At 43.2% G+C, this 21657-nt stretch overlaps 1 protein-coding gene across 1 annotated transcript; it reads left to right on the forward strand.

The window, feature by feature from the left end:
* Positions 1 to 1216: 1216 nt before the first annotated feature.
* LOC115462424 (perilipin-2-like) lies at positions 1217 to 17777 on the forward strand. Its single transcript, XM_030192435.1, has 8 exons — positions 1217 to 1301; positions 2353 to 2414; positions 2496 to 2691; positions 5142 to 5224; positions 5741 to 5993; positions 11142 to 11323; positions 11697 to 11846; positions 16809 to 17777. Exons 2-8 carry the CDS (start codon positions 2367 to 2369, stop codon positions 17214 to 17216), a joined length of 1320 nt encoding a protein of 439 aa, XP_030048295.1. The 5' UTR covers positions 1217 to 1301; positions 2353 to 2366; the 3' UTR covers positions 17217 to 17777.
* Positions 17778 to 21657: the final 3880 nt, after the last annotated feature.

Raw genomic sequence — 21657 nt, forward strand, 5'->3', positions numbered from 1 at the left:
AGCTTTCACATCATCTCTCCTCCTCTCCCCACCTTTCAGCCTCCCAGGTCACATCCCCTGTCTTACAAAACTTAGTAATACCTCCAGCCTATCTCAGATACCACCACTCATATTCCAGTCTCATATCCCATTCCCTGCACATACCTCCGGCTCCCTGCCTGATACCTTCAATCATATCACCAGCTCCCAGTCTTTCCCCTTCTCCCCAGTCCATAATTCACTCGCACAGCCTATAACCCCTGTTCATATATCACATCTCCCTATTCATCCATTCTTTGCAGACATGTCTGGCAATCAGGTTACTATGAGAACAGGAACAGGGAGTGTTGAGGTGTTTTGTGTCTGTGCAGGCACCTGCCTGTTCTTTCTCTCAGTGCTTCCTTTCTAAACAGGAATGCATGAGGTGTGGGGGGGGGGGGGGGGGGGGTAGGAGGTCAGCAACCACTCAGGCATTGAGTGCCTAAACACTCTTTACCTGTACACACATGATGTTGCAACAGAAATACTAAGAGGTGCAATTGAGCAAGCACATTAAGATAAGAAAAAAGCAGGAGATTAGTGTAAAGGAATAAAAAGTGCTGTGGCCTATGGAGAATGGGGAAGAAGAGGGGTCAGCCCTGGAGTGTAGAGATTCCAAACTGCCCAGTTCCAGGAGGGAAACCTTTTGTCCAGCCCTGGCTTTGAATTTACATCTCAAACCAGTGTGGTGTATCAGGATAGAGATATCAGAACTGCGGACATGAACAGAACTATGGTTAACTTTGCAGTTGTGGGGGGGGGGGGGGGGGTGAAAGAAAGATAGATGGGGGAGATGTGCACTGAGATGGGAAAGTTAGACAGGAGGAGGCACTAGGTGTGGCAGAGGGCAAGAGGGAGATACTAATGGGATAGCTTTTTGGTTTTTATCCAGCCCTCTCAGTGATTTTAAATGTTCTTTGGGGCCCTCTCATAAAATAAAAAGATTGAAGAGCCTTGACTTCCATTAACAAAAATCTCCCCCACTGGAACTGAAGCTACCAGGGCCACCTGAAGGAGTGTATGTTTCCTGAAGCACAAACCAGGGAGAAGGGAAAGAGAACCTGAAACATAAAAACAATCTAGTTCAGGGGGAAATAGGTGCAGGAGGGCAGAAATAGCCAAGTAATAAAAATTCTCAAGAAGAGCCAAGGGGTGGAGCAGCTGTGCTGAATCTCTGGACCCCCCCCCCCCCCCCCCCTCTCTTGTTTTTCCTAGAAAAGGCTTTGAACAGAGGGGGAGAAGTATTTGTTCTGATTACTTTTAGGCTGGTCTTTGGGAAGAAGGTAACAAGTAGTGTTGGAGTAAAGTTTTTTTTTTTTTAATTTAATTGACATTTTAAGTATTTTTTTCAATTGAAGCTGGTTTGATTATTTTGTTTTGCTTCTTTAAATGCTGGTATGGGGCCAGGTTTAACATGCAGTTTTGTATACTGGGGACCTGCAAAATATGTTTGTCTAGTTAGTACCTGATGTTGGGTCTCTTATAATTTGGATATGCTCTAGTTTTAAGTGCTGAAAGAGCTCAGGAATTCCAGTTATACATAACTATGCATGGTCTACTGCTGTAAAATAGATGAAACAGTGACTTTTCTGTAGGTCACTGACTTGAGACACTTTAATGTTCTTTAATTTTTTCTGAGTCTGTTATAAGCCTGTCTGGGGGTATAGATTATTCCTTATCCTGACCTGGTGCCTATGTTAAGAGGACTACCATATGGGCATACTGTCTGTTCACAGACCCACAAAACTTTTGTGTGTATTATTTCTGTGGTATCTTAAAAGTCTGACCAGCTCACTCCCATGATGAGATTTGAAGTTGCTCACCTCCTTTTCTTTTTAAATGTTAAGATTTCTATTATAGAAAGAATGAATTCATGTTCAGCCAGTCCATTTCTTTGTTCACTTAGCTATATTGCACACATGTAAGCACATGTGTGATAAAAAGCAGAACCTACGGAAGAAGCAGTGGCTGGTAGAGAGGCTAGATCCTGCCACTGAAGCTATGTAGGAGTTGCTGGCTTGGGTCCTTAAAAAAAAAAAACATATGTAGGCCAACATGGAAAGTGGCAAGAGAGGGCAAACGGAAGAACACAGTGGGGGAGGGGAATACTTCAACACTACCTGGGTTACACCTTTCCATAGTAATAAGCACGGATGCCTACACAGCCACTGCTGCCCTATAAAAATACTTCCCTGCCTCTCATTAATGCACGCTCAGACAGGAAGGCAACTTTGTGCTCCTGTCATCCTAGAAGTGCACTTTGCTGCCTGTATTACATGTATACAAAACTTATTTTCTTTCAAGTAAATGAACTGTTTGTTTGCTACTTTGTAGGCTTAAAGAAGAAAATGGACTTGGAAGTTGAAGAGAAAATGGAGTTGGATGTAGATGAAACAGTATGTATAAAAATAGTATGAACTCATTCAGTGTGCTGTACTTCTGCAGTTGTTAACTTCCCTCAACATTTTGTTTGGCAGAATGTGATGGTGAGGGTGGCAAACCTGCCACTGGTGAGCTCTACGTATGGTCTGGTGTCATCTGCTTACATTAGCACAAAAGAGAACCATCCATACCTGAAATCTGCTTGTGAGGTGGCAGAGAAAGGGGTAAAGAATATTAGTGATGTAGTTCTCACAAGTGTAAAGCCAATTGTCCAAAAACTGGAGCCTGAGAGTAAGTAATAATATTTATTTACTTGAACAGGGCTTTTTTCCATGCAAGAGAACATGGAATTTTCCAGCAAGTGGTACCTAAATGGCCTACTGTTGGCACTAATTAGGGTCTTAAGGTTTGCTGTGATCTTTAAAGCATTTTGTGACAGGACAGCTTCATTACAGAACTGATATTTCCATATAATATGCATCTAACGTAAGACCAGGCTGAACCTGTTTTAAGGATCTAATACTGTACTAGTGCAATGGTATATTCTAATTGTAGAAAGCTTCTAACCTAGTCAGAGTTTGAGGTAACTTAAATATCTTGACATGCAGAAAAATGGCATCCCATATGTAAATGAAAAGTCACTTTTCCGGGAATGGGGTTACTGGGCTATACTGTGAATTTTTTTTTTCACTTGGCTTTGTATTTATACTGAGATTGTCAGCAATCTGAACATGTTCTCATACACTGCCTGCTTTCCTTGTCTTTCAGCTGTTTTTTTTTTTTTTTTTTTTTGGGGGGGGGGGGGGATTACTTAGAAATTCATATACAGATGGAAGACTTCAGATCCTCAAAATCTGACTAGCTAGGCAGCCCCCAAGGAATGGGTTGAGACCCACTGCTTTTAAAGGAGTAACCACACTCCTTAGCATTCAGCCCTACTGAATTAAAGAACTTGTTTTGTCTGTCTTAAATAAACAATATCACCACATTTTAGTTCTTATATGGTCTACTCAGTAATGCACTGGTTACACCTGGTCACTGCAGCAACAGCTGAAGCTTCTGCAACCATGTTGGCCCTTTTTTGGAACAGGGCTTAAATTAGCTGCAGGTGCAGCTTCACTTTTATTTAATCAGTACTAACCTCCTGACAATCATTTTTGTAAAGCTTTGGGTTTTATCCAGGAGATTTAATGCAAAAGGCACAGGCTGTATGGCAGTGAGGGAATGTCACTAGTTTATTAACTTAAAAACTTGTGAATGCTCATTTGGGTTAGGGGAGTATGAGAATAGTTAGTTTAGGCCCTTTTTACATTCCAAGAATCAAGCTAATTTGATCTGGGTTTTGTATCTTTAAAAAAAAAAAATTCTGATTGAGCCTTATTTGCAAAAATTCAAATACCATTATGTCTCAGAACTGTGGCCCGTTTTTTATCTTACTCTTTGCTGCTGTGAAGATCATGTTATGGCATCTTGCATGGTTTAAAATCTGCAAGCTTTATCATACTTAAAAAGCCAATTTCCATCTACTGCATTACTTCCTATAAAGAGCATATCACCTATATCCTGAAGTTGCATTAAATGGGGGAAGGCATGCACCCTGCCTTGAGCTCCTGCTCCAGGGTTGAGATGAGTTGATCCATTTGTTCATTAACTATAGGGGGCACCAGAGAGCCTGGACCTTTAGCATGTGGGCTGTAGTTACACAAAGGGGATGGCACCAAATTAGCCTCAGCACTGCTGCTATCCCAATCGGGCCCTGAGTTTTGTACCTCAGTGTTTCAATAGTTTGAGGAGCTGTTAGTCTTTGGAGCCAATAAACATTTTAACACTAGCACTACCCAACCTCCCTCATTAATACAGGCAAGCTGCAAGTACTATGCCTACATAGTTGAACATTGGCTCAGTGCTCCCAGCACAACTGTCTGGCTTTGCTTATTTGACACTTGGTGCAACCTGCTGCCATTGTAGTCTGGCTCAAGCCCCTTCCTGCCAGTGCAACAAGACAAAACTGCTAGCAACACTGCTGCCTTAACCTAAAAGGGTAAATGTGAATCTGGGACCTGCAACTAGCTTGCTCTAGGGTTAATGTTTGATCACAGCTTTGCCACAGCCTCTCACTTGTTGTTGTTTGTCTTAAAGGCACTCCTCTTAGCTTGCTAGGTGGCTAGTGTTCTGTTATGCAGAAGGTCCCAAAACTTTTTTTGACAAGTTCTTGGAGGAAAAGTCCATAGTCCTGCTATTGAGAGGCATAGGGAAGCCACTGCTTACCCTGGAATTGGCAGCATAGAATGTTGCTACTATTTGGGTTTCTGCCAGGTACTTGACTTGGATTGGCTACTGTTGGAAACAAGATACTGGGCTAGATGGACCATTGGTCTGACCCAGTATGGCTATTATGTTCTTATGGGGTCTTCTGCTTGGTTCCCACTGGGAATTCTGTAGAGAATATTTAGTCCCTAGGTGGGACCTTCAAGCAAAGGTTAGTGTCGCAGCTTGAAGGTGACACTAGTGACCAGATCAGGCCCCAGTTAAGTTGCAGAAAGGTTGCATGTATGGCTGCAGCCCACGATTCACAGCAGTGACCAAACAAGATGTTGTAAAAGGTGGAGATAATTGGAGCTGGGGTTCATTGTGAGTTGGCAGTGTAATGAAGCAGAAAGGAAGCGTTTCTATTATATGATATAGAAAGATTTAAGACTAGGTATGTTCGTAGCTACCTTTTTTATGTTTTCCTTTTGCAGTTGCTCTTGCCAATAATTACGCCTGCATTGGACTAGACAGAATTGAACAGAAGTTGCCCATCCTCTGTCAACCAACTGATGAAGTAAAGTAACTTATCCCTTTCTTAGTCCATATTAGTGCACAGTGTAGGAAATTAGTTTATAGCCCTGGCAGGGTCCAGCTCTGGATTGCTATAACTAGTAAAACCAACTAGTTTACCACTTTATACAGCTGGAAACCTGATCAATTTGCCTTAAAGCAGTACATCTACCATGCACGGACACTTGGCTTGATAGATACCAGTTCTATAGATCAAGTTGCTCCTCAAGCATAGGAGAGGATGCCATTATGTAGTGGTTGCCAGTTTGTAGTGCTGAAATCCTAATATTCAACACTGAAAGAGTTAGAACTAGGGTCACACAAGAACAAAGGATCCTGCTGATGGTGGTCAGCAGGAATTCAGAAACGTTAAGGGACGCCATGGACATTAAGGGCTGGAGTAATGGTTTCCTGAGCTTGATCTAAGCTATCAGGGAACGGAGGTGACTGCATCTGCATATTTAGGCTCGCCAATCTTAACTTGACAGTTATAGCAAGTTCTAATTTCTTTCCCTTGTAGATTGTTGCTAATGCTACTGATATGGTGGTTAGTGCAAAAGAAGCTGTAGCAGAGACTGTGACAGGTGCCAAGGACACTGTTGCCTATACAATCACTGAAGTGGTGGAGAAGACCAAGGGAGCTGTGAGTGACAGCATGAACACTGTTCTGGGAAGCCACATGTTACAGATAGTGAGCACTGGGGTAGATGCAGCATTGACCAAGTCTGAGGCTCTTGTGGATCAATACCTCCCAATGGCTGAAGAGCAAGCTGGTAAGGAGAAAAGTAAATGTGTTGCAAGAGAGCTTCAATAATCAGTTTTCTCTAAATCTGTCTTCCCTTAACATGACTTTTCCTACATTTTGAAGCAGGTTAAGGTAGTGATTTTTATGACACATTTCATGTATATTTGATATTCCATCTCTAGGTGTACCTTCCCAGCAATCTTTATAAAATGTAGACTGAGATTTACAGCCTCTAGGGTAAGAATAAGGCTAAAAATTCATACTCCACAGTTGGTCTCTCCATCTAGTACTTTAGTGCTGAGGTTAAGTATATTAATTGTCAAAGGCATCTACAAATGTATTCAGACCTTTGAATGCCTGAAAGGGGGTTTTAATCATAAATGAGATGGTAGGGTAGGGAATTCTATAGAGATCAGGCACATTAAAAGTGCACACCTTTTTTTAGATACCACCTGGGATTTTATTTATAAAGTATCACCATCTGCAAAACGGTTTGAAAATCTAGAACTATGCTTGTCATAAAGACTTGTGTGCCTGTTTTTTTTACACTTAACTATCGGATGCAAATTTAATAATGTGGAGCTCCTCTCAGGCAGTGTAGGGGCACAGGCAGAAACTGCTTAATAGTTTCTGGTGCTCTGTTTGGCAGGAGGAGAGCTTCAAGCCTCATCCTTCTGTAGGATGTTCTTTACGATTGGCACAGCCAGTTAAGAGACACTGCTACAGGATGGCAAGAGTCTTGCATATGTGACACTCTGCCAATCCTGCTCCTGCCCTCAAAAACAGGAAGTGACTTCAGAAGGGGTGGGAGCAAGACCGGTGGTCTTCTGTCACGTATGCAAGACAGAAGGCCCTGCAGCTTTCCTGTACTATATCCAGGCAAGCGGTGGGTGGTGAGTGGGGCTGATTGGGGCCACCGACTTTAAGCAGCAATGTGCCAAATTGGCAGACGGCCAGTTATTGGCCAGTATAACATACTAGCTGCTAACCAGCCATGTACTGCTGAATATCGGCAGATAGTTGGGTTATCTAGCATTTAAGTGGCCAGGTGCTGATCCTGACCAGTCAAATGCCTCTGACTATCGGGGGTAAGGTTTTATACTGAGATTTGCAGAGCTGCCTAGTTACCCAGCTCCAAGTGGGAGGTTTAAAGGCCGGTTACAGTCATTCTGACAAATCTATCATGGTGTGTTATGGGATCTCTAGAATTGGGGACTATAACTTGGCATATCTGGATTTCACTCCCATATAGAAGACAAAGGGGCTCGTTTTCAAAAAAGACTTATAAAGTTTAATAGGTTTCTATGTAATTTAAAAATATGCCTCTTTGTTATATGTTACAATGGTGGTTTTCCTAGCTAGTGGGTTTCTTTATATATGGAAGACCCTTGGGACTGACTTATTTTAAAAGTGTGTGTGTGTGGGGGGGGGGGGGGGGGGGGGGTGGTTATGATGTATAGAAATGTCACTTTTTGGCTTGCCTCCCTGTTGTCACCCCAAACTTGTGTAGACACCGCTTGCACCAATCATTTTCAGGCATCTTATAAGCACATAAGCATCGCCATGCTAGGACAGACCAAGGGTCCATCGAGCCCAGCACCTTGTCTCCGACAGCGGCCAAAAGAACAAACAATCCCAGAAATAGTGGATTTTTCCCACGTCCATTCAATAACATTCTATGGCCTTTTCCTCCAGGAAGCTGTCCAACCCTTTTTTAAAATTCTGCTAAGTCAACAGCCTTAACCACTTTTCCCGGCAATGAATTCCAGAGTCTAACTATGCGTTGAGTGAAGAAAAAGTTACTACACTGCAGCTTCATCGCATGCCCCCTTGTCCTAGTATTTCTGGAAAACGTAAACGGATGCTCCACATCGACCCTTTCCATTCCACTCATTCTTATAGGCCTCTATCATATCTCCCCTCAGCTGCCTTTTCTCCAAACTGAAGAGCCCCAGCCTCTTCAGCCTTTCCTCATAGGGAAGTCGTCCCATCCCCTGTATCATCTTTGTCGCCCTTCTCTGCACCTTTTCTAATTCCACTATATCTTTTTTGAGGTGCGGCGACCAGAATTGTACACAATACTCGAGGTGTGGTCGCACCATGGAGCGATACAATGGCAGAATATCCTCATTTTTGTTTTCCATCTCTTTTCCTAATAATACCCAACATTCTGTTTGCTTTCCTAGCCGCAGCAGCACATTGAGCAGAAGGTTCCAACGTATTATCAACGATGACACCTAGATCCCTTTCTTGGTCCGTGACTCCTAACGCTGAACCCTGCATGACGTAGCTATAGTTTGGGTTCCTCTTTCCTCACATGCTTCACTTTGCACTTGTTCACATTAAATGTCATCTGCCATTTAGACGCCCAGTCTCCCAGTCTTGTAAGGTCCTCTTGTAATTTTTCACATCTTTCTGTGATTTGATGATTTTGAATAACTTTGTGTTAACAGTAAATTAGATTACCTCACTAGTTACCCCCATCTCTAGGCCATATATAAATATGTTAAAAAGCAGAGGTCCCAGCACAGATCCCCACTAACTACCCTTCTCCATTGTGAATATTGACCTTTTAACCCTACGCAAGTGTCATTCATTCTTACATTTTTTTTATAAAGCTAAACCAATATGGCTTCATCTAAAAAACTAGGTTTCTCCTTTTCTCTTCAATGACCCAGCTTATTCCGTATCTGTAAAACATACAATACTCTTTCTCACCCCCCCCCCTCCCAAGTCCCTCTTAGCCTATTTCCTATCTGTGGTTCTTTATTATATCCTAGGCAACTTGAGCCTAGCAAGTCACTCCCCTCACTGCGGGGCCTTGGTGTCCAGCAGGGTGAATTTCTCGCATGATTCCCCTACTGTCCTAGGCATATCTCAGCCTAGAACAGGGTTCAGGTAACTCCTGTGATTCTGGCTGCCTCTAAGATGGAGAGAAGGAAATCCCATAACACCAGTTTACAAGGGATTTGGCACACATCCAACTTGGTACTTAATGCAGTACTCCAGCATACAGAGCCCAATGAGGGATAATGCCCCTGGTTTTCCTGTACATGTCTTGTAGATGAGCTACCATCTCTATATACAAGCATCTTAGCTAATATACTACAGGGCAACTAGTAAAGGAGGCAAGAGGAGAAATGATGCACCAGACACTGCTGCTGAATGTCTAAGAATGTAGAGAGCTTCTGGAACAGCTTCAACCCCTTGGTAAACTGGTGTTTGAAAGGTAGAGGAGTGGAAAAGGAGACTGCTTTAGGGAACTTCTACCCTGATTCCCTCTCCCTTCTTGGACATGGAATGAAATATTGCAAGCAGATACTTTTTGACCCCTTTTGAACTGTCTTGTGCCCAATTTGCACAGAAATTTCTCTCTTGTGCAGATTTCATCTGCAGGCATAAACATTTTCCTGTCGGTTGAGAGGCCCATGTGGACCCAGAGGAGACAGTGATGTTGGTTGGCTGTGGGAGTTATGACATCAAGATGGGCTTGTGCAATCAGAAGCAAGCAGGCCTTTGTTGCTGTCCACTGTGGGAGGGGCTGTATCACTGAGGTGCTAATGGCATCAAGGATGAGTGTTGGGTGATTGCAGAGAAAAAGCAGAAGTAATTGTGCCTGCAGGGAGGGCATTAAAAGGAATGGAAGTGGGCAATTTGCACTTGACAGGGCAGACAGTAAGCATAGGGAGGGGGGTCTCAGGTTTAGAGGGTACAAAGAGTAATCAGGGGCTATGTAGGAGGCTGGGTGTGAAGATCTGGACTCGGGGGAGGTTAGCTTAAAAAGGAAAGAGCAGGAGGACCTACCACCCTAAACCTTTCCATACCAAAACATTCCTTGAACTGTTGCATCCATCCCCCCAGCTACCCCTGTGCATACAGAAGCTGGAAAGACTGATCCATGCTCTGCATGCTCTTCCTATTTCTTTAAATGTTACTTTCCTTACACTCTTGCTCCCTGTCTCTCAAACCTTCCCAACATATGTACCAGAATGAATCTGGCTGCATACCTATTCATTCTCAGCTGGTAGCCCCTTTACCATTGCTCTTCCCGTATTCTCCAATGGCAACTAAGCAACACCAAAAACAACCATTGGAAAGCATGAAAATGGAGATGACAGGGAAAGCAGCCACCATTCAGGCTTGCTTCTAAACTAGGACTCATCTGGTAGATAATCAGAACTTACCCTACAATGCCTAGTACCTCTTGCTGGCTTGCCTACCATGTTGAAGTGAAATGGCAATGGATCACCAAATCTTTGTTATTGAACAGCACTGTATAGTGGTGACAAATATATAAGTAGCCTTAAACAACTTGGTCAAAGGGTACATGAAGTCTATTGTACTTAACCACAAGGACCCACATCCACTGATGATGACTCCTATGGTTGGAGGGGAGGGGTTCTTTAATAGTTTACTCTTCAGTGTGGTAGTGGGTGGTCTAGATACACAGCCCGTAACACTTAATCAAGCACTAAGCTAAAGATACAGATCTTCTATTGGGTTCCAGTTCATTAGCTTAATCACAGACCCCAGTTGTATTAAGGTAGACTTTCTTTTATATGGGAAAAAAAAGCTAGTTTAAAAGCCATTTCTCTTACATTTCATATAGATAATGACTTGCAAAATCCAACCTTTCCTTGTTTAGAAATATTTGACTTTGTTCTATGAAAGAGAGATTGCTTACAATGGCCTAAATATGAAGAGACAGAGAACAGGGAAAAGATTTGCAGATTGGATTAACTGGGGGTGGGGGAAAAATGTCCACCCATCCTTCACATACTTTCCCCCATCCTCACCAATGTTGGGCAAAATTGGCTACATCTGCTGTCCCAGATCTGACAGCTGATTTAAACTGGATGAAGACACATGCTTAAACTAGCAGTCAGGCTGGGGTAGCAGAGGATGTATTCCAGCATGGCAGCTGCTCTTGTCATGTGGAGGGATGAAGTTCAAACATGCTACTTCTGGTAACAGCCTTCAATTAAGTTGCCTAGTATCCTATGGCATCCAACAGTCCACAGGAAAGATTTTTGTCACAATAAGCAGGGCTCTTATCCTGCAACACCTTTAATGGCCTTCCCTTTGATAGCCACAGTACCCAGTATAGGTACTCAGATACGGATCTTTACATCTTGGAGATAAGAGATGTATCCAGGCTAACTCTCTCTTTTCATAGCCAAAGATGTTACCAAAACAGAAGAATCAGAAACTGAAATCCAGAAGCCAATTTACATCAGACTGGGGTCCCTGTCATCCAAGGTTCGTAGACATGCTTATGAACAAGCCTTGACCAGGGTCAAAGATGCTAAACAAAAGAGCCAAGAAGCCATCTCCAAGCTCCACGACACCTTTGATCTGGTAAGGATATTTTAAGCTGGTTTCGGTGAGTTGCTGGTCTCTAGTGAGTTGCTAGTACTGTCCAAAATGTAGACAGCTAGAAGGAAGCCTACATCATGCTTCTAAGTTCCTTGGTCATCTCTCACCAGTTCCAGTACGGAAGAGGTCAGATTGCTTGCCCAGTTCATGAGGCAGAATTGTAGGCTTAACTAGTGTGTTATGGGTCTAGAGCTCAACATCCAGAGGACCTTCAGTAGTCTTGCCAACTTATTGGCATTACTAGATGAGGTCTTCAACTTTTTTTCAGCACTGAGCAGGAATTCAAGTGGCACACCTACACACTTGTACAAAATGCTTGGATATCAAAACGCTATTAGAAGATGCTGTTTTTCAGATGACATATGCCAATCAAAAACTTCATGATGCCCAGGAGATGCTATACCAGTCCTGGATATTATGGAAGATAAGCACAGGACAACAGGATACAGAGGAAGCTGTCGGATGCATAGAACAACAGGATGTAGAGGAAGCTGTCAGCAGCGAGGTAAAGATCTTCTAGATGGCCAATACTCACAAGCATTTAACAATCTAAGGGCCCACTTAGAAAAAAGTGCTAGTTAAAAGGGAACTAGTGCAATTTTGGCATGGACTGTGCCTTATACATAACTATGTATTTACTGCTGTCAACTGCTGATCGGGCAGTTAACTGCATAAAAGGGAGCTAGATACAACCTACAATGTTTCCACTTCTCATATGGGAAGATGCTTCTCATGCCCCTATCAGCTAAAGGGAAAGGCTTTAGTGCGCTTTTACTGACATGTAATATCCATTAAAATTTTCTGCTTAGTGAATGAAGCCTAAAACATCAATGTGCAAGTCATCCAGTATGCATCTTCTGATGTAGTATGCTAATTCAAATTCTTGGCTGGTTTGAGCTTTGTGCAGAATCACAAGGGCAAAACCCTATATAACAATGTGAAAGTCCAGTTAGTCTGAAAGGCTGGGGTGCTTTGAACTCTTCAGATGGGAGATGGCTTTTCTTTATGCCAGTTGTACACAATTTCACACCTGTACAATACTTGGCCCGGCAGTTCCGGGGCTTCACCATTCCATCCCCCCCCCCCCCCATCCCCAAAAAACCAATTCTGCCATCACAACCAAGTCCCAAATACTACCTGGTAATAGAATCTAGTAGCTAAGCTTGGGTATACATGGTTGCACAAGCTTTCCCTTGCTGGACATGGTCTATGGCAGTACACAGCAGTATCACTGAACCAGGTTATCCAGTTTTGTGACTTTGATGTGGGATATACAGTGGGGGAAATAAGTATTTGATCCCTTGCTGATTTTGTAAGTTTGCCCACTGACAAAGACATGAGCAGCCCATAATTGAAGGGTAGGTTATTGGTAACAGTGAGAGATAGCACATCACAAATTAAATCCGGAAAATCACATTGTGGAAAGTATATGAATTTATTTGCATTCTGCAGAGGGAAATAAGTATTTAATCCCTCTGGCAAACAAGACCTAATACTTGGTGGCAAAACCCTTGTTGGCAAGCACAGCGGTCAGACGTCTTCTGTAGTTGATGATGAGGTTTGCACATATGTCAGGAGGAATTTTGGTCCACTCCTCTTTGCAGATCATCTCTAAATCATTAAGAGTTCTGGGCTGTCGCTTGGCAACTCGCAGCTTCAGCTCCCTCCATAAGTTTTCAATGGGATTAAGGTCTGGTGACTGGCTAGGCCACTCCATGACCCTAATGTGCTTCTTCCTGAGCCACTCCTTTGTTGCCTTGGCTGTATGTTTTGGGTCATTGTCGTGCTGGAAGACCCAGCCACGACCCATTTTTAAGGCCCTGGCGGAGGGAAGGAGGTTGTCACTCAGAATTGTACGGTACATGGCCCCATCCATTCTCCCATTGATGCGGTGAAGTAGTCCTGTGCCCTTAGCAGAGAAACACCCCCAAAACATAACATTTCCACCTCCATGCTTGACAGTGGGGACGGTGTTCTTTGGGTCATAGGCAGCATTTCTCTTCCTCCAAACACGGCGAGTTGAGTTCATGCCAAAGAGCTCAATTTTTGTCTCATCTGACCACAGCACCTTCTCCCAATCACTCTCGGCATCATCCAGGTGTTCACTGGCAAACTTCAGACGGGCCGTCACATGTGCCTTCCGGAGCAGGGGGACCTTGCGGGCACTGCAGGATTGCAATCCGTTATGTCGTAATGTGTTACCAATGGTTTTCGTGGTGACAGTGGTCCCAGCTGCCTTGAGATCATTGACAAGTTCCCCCCTTGTAGTTGTAGGCTGATTTCTAACCTTCCTCATGATCAAGGATACCCCACGAGGTGAGATTTTGCGTGGAGCCCCAGATCTTTGTCGATTGACAGTCATTTTGTACTTCTTCCATTTTCTTACTATGGCACCAACAGTTGTCTCCTTCTCGCCCAGCGTCTTACTGATGGTTTTGTAGCCCATTCCAGCCTTGTGCAGGTGTATGATCTTGTCCCTGACATCCTTAGACAGCTCCTTGCTCTTGGCCATTTTGTAGAGGTTAGAGTCTGACTGATTCACTGAGTCTGTGGACAGGTGTCTTTCATACAGGTGACCATTGCCGACAGCTGTCTGTCATGCAGGTAACGAGTTGATTTGGAGCATCTACCTGGTCTGTAGGGGCCAGATCTCTTACTGGTTGGTGGGGGATCAAATACTTATTTCCCTCTGCAGAATGCAAATAAATTCATATACTTTCCACAATGTGATTTTCCGGATTTAATTTGTGATGTGCTATCTCTCACTGTTACCAATAACCTACCCTTCAATTATGGGCTGCTCATGTCTTTGTCAGTGGGCAAACTTACAAAATCAGCAAGGGATCAAATACTTATTTCCCCCACTGTAGATGTTGAGATTCAGTAGCAAATTGTGCACAACTTTTTGAAGCTGTTTTCTGGCATTTAGTAGCTACTAGTGAAAAAAGGCCCGTTTCTGACACAAATGAAATGGGCGCTAGCAAGGTTTTCCTCACGAGTGTGTGAGAGTGAATGTGTGTCAGTGTGTGTGCGCGAGTGCGTATGTGAGCTACAGTGAGTGTGTGAGAGTGTGTGCGACACAGACTCTCTGTGAGACCTCGAGTGTTTGAGAGTGACTGTGTGACAGAGAGAGAGTGAATGTGATAGTGTGTGGTACAGTGTATGAGAGTGAGAGAGACACTGTGTGTGTGCCAGAGATACCTCTTCTCCCTCCCCCCCCCCCCCCCCCCCCCCCCCCCCGTCCGACATCAGCTCAGCTGCCATTTCCGGCCACTGCTGCTTCTCCTGTCGAGCAGCAGCGGCCGGTACAAAAACAAATTGAACCTGCAAAAATGCTTTTTAAAAAGGAAGCGGGGCACCGCAGGCAGCCATCAGCTGTCAGCTCTGTATCCGCTTCTCCTCCAGGGCCAGTGACGTGAGAGGAGGAGCGGATGCAGAGCTGACAGCCGATGGCTGCCTGCGATGCCCCGGTTCCTTTTTAAAAGCATTTTTGCAGGTTCAATTTGTTTTGTACCGGCCGCTGCTGCTCGACAGGAGAAGCAGCAGTGGATGGAAATGGCAGCTGAGGTGTTGTCGGACGGAGGGGGGAGCGGCGACGATATGGGGGGGGTTTGGAGCAGTGGCTGCGGCGACCTTGGGGGGGGGGGGTGGAGGGGGGTGGCAAAGGGCTGAAACTGCGCCTCCAACGTTCCGAGCACGGCTGTGTTTTGATTGGACACTTTTGCTGCTGAGGCATCAACAGAAGCACTAATGCCTCAAGGCTTGTGTCCACGCAGTCAGCTTCAGAACGTTGGAGGTGGATTTTATTATATAGGATATAGTAGCTATATGGGCCAAACTTTTCATTTTAGCATCCCGTGTTTATGGATTATTTTTTTTTTTTTTTTGGCACAGAATATCAACGGGGCACCCTGAAGTACCATTTCAGATTTGTCATTGTTGGTTATTAATATGTCTGTGGTAAATGCCTCAACATATAATATGACTGTTAACTAGAATCTTGGCCAGAGATACTTGTCTGCAACAGGCCAGGTTTTCTGGATAATCTGTAATGAGGTAGTATCCATGCAGATCATGCATGTTTTTTCTGCATCCCTAATACTAAGCTATATGGGACATAACACTACTTCCCCATCCTTGAGAAGTAGCCTAGTTAGTGTAGTGGACTTTGATTCTGGGGAACTGGGTTCGATTCCCATTGCAGATCCCTGTGACTCCAGGCAAGTCACTTAACCCTCTATTGCCCCGGGTACAAATAAGTACCTGTGTATACTATGGTAAACTGCTTTTGAATGGTAGGTGCAAAAAAAAAACACAGAAAGGAGGTATATTGAGTCCCTTTCCATGTCATATATTTTTCCCCTCCAGAAACACTGTTTTTAATTTTAACAAAAACTTACGAACAATGATAAATGCATGTATGTGATCTACTATTACAAAAAAAAAAAAGGGGGGGGGATTCAAACTGCTGATGTCAATCCAATTCAAAATATAGGATCTAATATACCATGTGCTGGATTTTCCAAAAAATTCCCACTGCTCTCAGCACTAACACACAGAACCTCAAACTTCCCAGAAGGGAAAGTGCCAAAAGGCACTAGCAAGTCCACTACTCTACAACGGAAACAGAGTATATCATAGGTTCTTAAACAGAATTGGAAAACCAGACAAACGTAGAAAAAAACGAGAAAAAGCCAGGTGGTTAAAACAAAAACAATCCCACTAATAAGGAACTATGGAAAATCCATTACATGGTGTATAAAAGTCAAGGAAAAACACCCTGCCCAAAATAATAAATAAACTAAAGGAAAACATAAGATTACTGTCAAAGGCACTACAAAGGACAGCTGTGGCCATTTCTGCAATGGCTTCAAAAAAAATCTAAATAAGCACTTACCTGCTGGAAGTCTACATCGGCTCTTGACTATTCAGCTCAATCAGTTAGGTCCATGCTGAAACAGTCCATCTTCATGTATCACCACGAACACGTAGTTGCAGAAGTCACCACCTACGAAAAAATGTCCTCCGGCCAGACAGGGAAGTAAAATCTCGTATATTCCATCCAAGAATCCTAGCTTCCTTCAACAAGAGCACCTTGTTTCGCTCAAGAAAGCTGTTTCAGGAAGGAACCAAACCCGTTACTTGTCACACTGCATGTATTACCAAGACTAACACATATCACTTCACATCAAAATGGCTGCCATTTTGATATGAAGTGATATGCGTTAGTCTTGGCACTTTCCCTACTGGGAAGTTTGAAGTTCTGTGTATTTAACATTTGTGTACTATCTTCAATTTGAAAGCAATGGGAATTTTTTTTTGAAAATCCAGCACATGGTATATTAGATTCAAACTATATTTTGAATTGTATGTGATCTACTGTCATTCATGCAACGTAATTAGTAGCAAAACAGAACTAGTGGTTTGTATCACATTTAGTTTTTAAAAAATGAGCTCTGTCTTTCAGGATATCACATCGCATGCCTTAGTTATTGCCCAGGACCTATCTTCCCAGCTTAAGATCAATTGCCTTGCACTAGTAGCCAGCATCCAAGGCTTGCCCCAAACCATCCAAAAACAAGCCTACTATCTTAGCAGCATGGCTAGGAACATCTACCAGAACTTCCACTCTGCAACCTCCTTTGGAGATGTGTCTGACCAGCTCCTTACTACTAGCAAAGAACAGCTGAAGAAAATAATGGATTACTTGGATGGGGTGATGATGTATCTTGCCGACAACACACCACTCACCTGGCTGGTAGATCCTATGTACCCACAGCTGAAGAATGAAGGTGAACAGGAAGAGCAGCTAAAGAATGAAGGTGAACAGGAAGATCAATCTTACCAGCAAGAGGGTGAACATAGCACCAGCTGAAATTTTATCTGCTAGAAAAGGTGACAAAATTAACTCTGTCCATGTTAATGTTTGCTAGTCTCTATGCCTGGATAGTTGCTGGGAACTATGGTATTCTGTAGTTTGCTAGCCACTGCGATGCGCTGTAGACTATTTCAGAGAAAAGACCAACTGCAACATATGTCTGATCTCATCACTGGATATAACTGATGCTCTGATCTTAAAGGGAATAAAGAAATGCCGTTTACTTGGGCATTGACTTACAGGGGTAAATCATGCTTAAATACACTCGGGTGACTTCTGTATCTAAACCTGGTATGGAAGACATTTTAAATCACTCCTTCATACTTGCAAGTTTTGTTTACATATTTCACTTGGACTAATCCTAATAATGAAACTGTTTAATTTTGTAGAGATGTCACAATGTGCATATAATGACCCTGTCACTTGTAAGTAGCACTCGTAAAACTTCTTCTAGAGCTGATTTGGCTAAATATCTTTTGAAGAAAAAAAATGGCAGACCAGGCATAACAAATGTTTGTGGTGGTATGTGTAATTTTAGCAATAAAATGTTTGGCATAATTGTCTTTCATGAAGTTCTTAATATTGGTGTCTTGAGAATGTAATCAGAATCATGCTTCTGGAACACTGCCTTCATACTGGCTAGTTTATTGGAACAGGGCCACCCAAATACTGGGGCATTTTCTTTGCCTAGGAAAATACCAGACTGGGTTTTTTTTTTTGTTTTTTTTTTAATATTGGAGTTCCCTTAGGTTTCATATGGGCACCTAGTCTTTATAGACTTGCCTACCCCTGTTAAGCCATACTAGTGGCTGTAAGTGTGGTAATGCTGACACAGCCCAGTCACTTTGAATGGGTTGTGTGGGCATTGCCATTTAGCAGCCTCTAGCATAGCTCTGTAAACAGGGGTTTAAGTTGCTTGCCATTGGCTTCCATGGACCTACCTTCATAAAATGTCTGTACATGCATAAATTATGCACAAGTTGGTCTCTAAAAGGGTCATTTTACATGTGCCAATCTCAACATCTAAAGCATAACCTACCATCAAAGTAGGCACATCACACAGTATATGCCACCTTTTATACAATTAACCTCACTATTGGGTATTCCATTCATGTTCTAGGCAGCCTTGAAACTTATATGCCACATGCAATAGCCCTCCAACCCAAGTGTATAATAAAACACACCAACATTGACAGGCTGGAAAAGCCCAGTACAGTAAAAGCATGGAAGAGTAGGTGTCGGTGGCAAGTCCAGATTAGAGACATCTGTAGGCAGGTGTCTGGGTTACTCGAATGTACGGTTTACATCCCACTATAACATTTCCTAAGGTTAGAGAGGCCTATGGCTCTTATTGGGGGAGGAGGAAGAAGAGTGGTTGAAATAGGGGCAAAAAAAGTGGAAATGCCCTCCTCTCTGAGGGCATACAGAACAGCATATTGCCATAATCATCTGCCAGAGCCCTGCTATGGACACTGCCTAGTGTTCATCTTCGAGATGCCTTTGGCAGTTCCAGTGCTGAATGCATACCTTACTCCCTACTTCAGCTATTCAGAACTAGGAAGGCTTTCCATAGAGCCTAGGACCCTTTTTTTTTTTCTGTGTACAGGCCACAGCATGTGGTCTTTGGTGACCTTCCTTGACTTTTGCTGTCTGCATTGTGTGAGTGGTGTGGGACCTGTATTTTTTTCCCATTTAACTTTCAGCACTGTTTCCTTCAATTTTCCACATATCCCTACCCAAGATTTGTTCACCCTTTTTGCCTCTGAGGCATTTAATTTTACTGCAGCTGTTTTCCAGTGTCCCTAAAGTCCCACTCAGTGGGACAGGCTATGACCCTCGCAAGGGATGTTTGCTATGCTTAGGAACTGACCCCAAGGCTTCTAATTGTAAACCACCTTCAAATGCAGAAAAGTATCCTCGAGTTGGTGCAGTTTGAAGCTCTTTGGCACTTAAGTCTGGTCCATCAACATATGAAAACCAATGCCTAAGTCCTAGACCTAGACTGGGGATATTCTGAACAAAGGAGGTCTCTGCCTGCCTTTTGGTACCGCTCATCATCCTCAGACCCTACACTGATGGCATGACAAGATTTGATGTTGGCACAAAGGGATCCCGATGTTATGCATTAAGCAGAGGCAAAGAAGCATGGATGTTGGACCTCAGCAAAGAGTGATGCCAGGAGTGTCAGGACATTAGCAGTAGTGCTAAGATGATTGCTCCCTTTCTTTGGTGTCAGTACTGACAAAATAGCCTCACCAAAATTGGAACGAAGCCTCTGATTCAGTCCCACACTCTTCCCTAGCTGTCTCCATGCCTGCCATTGAGTAGTTCTGGCCCATGCTGCAGGAGAAGCTTCAGTGCCATTGCAAAGCACTGAGGCTGGTGATGGCTATGGCACTGTCATGGCTGATCCTGGAGGCCCATGCCCTGCCAATTGGCTGTTCATCAAAACCAGTGTCCCACTGAATATCAGAGGCCCAAGCCAACCAAGACAGTGGTCCCCTCCAGCCTATTGAGGGAGGAAGCCATCCGTTGGTACTCCTGCCCAGAGTCTGGCCACAACTTGGATGTCAAAGTACCTTGATTCAGATTGCTCATGGGTGTCTGAGTTGGAACTAAGAGGGACCCCTTTTCACCTCAAAAGGAGACTCTTCACCTCAGAAGGTCTTTGTTCTCTTCAGAAGAGGGTGTTATGTGGGATAGATTTCAAGCAGCTACTCTTGGGGTTGAAAAGATTATACATCGGATTTAAAAAGTACATCAAGGCTAGACATGGTTCCTTTGGATTGGCTACTATTATCTGTTCATGGTCTCTTTGCCTCTAATGCTTTTGAGGGTAAACCAGAGTTTGACTTTGGGGATTGTGCCACAGGCCTGGAAGTATGAGGTCATGTGACAATTCTGAAGAACTGTATCCTGGATATGTTGAAACCAGATCATTACAGACCTACATCCAATCTGTTATTTGGTGAAAATGACTGAATAGGTAGTGTTAAAACAGGTTGCTATGTGTTGCTCCACGCAAGACAAATTGCCTTTTGTATAGGTTAAAGTACATATGCTCCTGGTAGAATTTATGAAATGTGCTGTTATAGTGGCAGTTTTGTTTAATCTCCATAGACCTTGCTTCAGCACTTTGTACAGTGGACCATAAATTATTATTGGTCCAATTGAAAGAGGTGGGATTGCAGGAACTGTATCTTGATGTAATTTTGGCTAAGAAGGAAAGACTGATGATTGGTTGATAGTTATTTCATTCAAGAGGAGATTGTTTTATCCTCCCAAGGAAGGAGAAAATGGCCCTGCTCAAGACCTTTGATATAGAGTGGAGAAAAGGAAGCAGTGGGTCCAGAAATTTTTTTAATGATGATGAAATTGGGTCTGATGGAGCTGTAATAGATTTCATACTGTTAATAATCATAGAGGACTGAGACAGAAAGAAGAGCAAATCTTGTAACTACAGATGCAGAAGAGCTGGCTGAGGAAACTGTAGTAAGAGATCGCAAAGAATCTTGTTTTTGAAATGCAAAGCTAAATTCTGAGCAGTGGTGCAGTGATAGTGGGTGAGGACCTATGAGATGGGGCAATGAGTGATGTAATTTTTATATAAGACAGCTGAGGCAGGTAGGAAGGTTGAGCACATGTGTAGCTGGGGCTGCCAAAGGCTTCTATAAGTTGTAGACTGCTGGGCTCTGTCAGATGATGTCACCCATTCATGGTAACGTATCCTGCTGTTCTCCAGACATCACCTGCTACAGGTGAGTAACTTTGCTATGTGAGTCCTAGAAGAATTTCCGCAGGGACCTGCATAAGTCTGGACATGGCCTAGCATTGAATATCCAGTTATAATTTTGCCAATGACAGCACTTTAAAATAATACTCACCACCATCAGCTAAATATTGATCAGTCGATATACCATATTTAGTGTTCTTCCTCAATCCAACTTTCTGGTCAAGTGGAAGAAATTTAATCAGGTTCATCTGACAAGTCCTAGTACTATGCTGCTTTGGATCTTGCAATCCACTAGATTCCGGAAACTCCACTGTCCTTTGTTTTAGCAGTATTTCAATTAGTTTATTCACCACAGAGGTCAGATTAACTGGTTTATAATTTCTAATCTTCTCCTCCTGCTTTTGTAGATGGGGACTTCATCTACCTTTCATCAGTCCTCCGGGACCACTCCTGATTCTGGGGAAAAAAAATCATAGAGCAAAGCCACTTGAACTTCCCTATATTCATTCAGTACCCTCAGATATATCCCATCCAGCCCCATCACATTATCTACTTTTAGTTTAGCTATCTCCACATGAACACAGTTTTCTGAAAATCATTTCAGGTCTACCTCACTGCCATTCCTATGAGTTTGTTTTCTGTGATGCTACTCCCAGCCTTTCGTTTATGAATGCAGAAATGAAATGTTTGTTAAGCAATTTTGCT

This window comes from Microcaecilia unicolor, chromosome 2 (genome assembly GCF_901765095.1).
Source record: "Microcaecilia unicolor chromosome 2, aMicUni1.1, whole genome shotgun sequence".
Classification (NCBI taxonomy): Eukaryota; Metazoa; Chordata; class Amphibia; order Gymnophiona; family Siphonopidae; genus Microcaecilia; species Microcaecilia unicolor.

Bases quoted from the DNA above. Each gene is read 5' to 3' on its own strand.
- LOC115462424 (XM_030192435.1), top strand. From the start codon at position 2,367: ATGGACTTGGAAGTTGAAGAGAAAATGGAGTTGGATGTAGATGAAACA. The intron at 2,692-5,141 runs GTAAGTAATAAT...TTCCTTTTGCAG, and splicing joins CCAAAAACTGGAGCCTGAGA to TTGCTCTTGCCAATAATTAC. The intron at 5,225-5,740 runs GTAAAGTAACTT...TTTCCCTTGTAG, and splicing joins TCTGTCAACCAACTGATGAA to ATTGTTGCTAATGCTACTGA.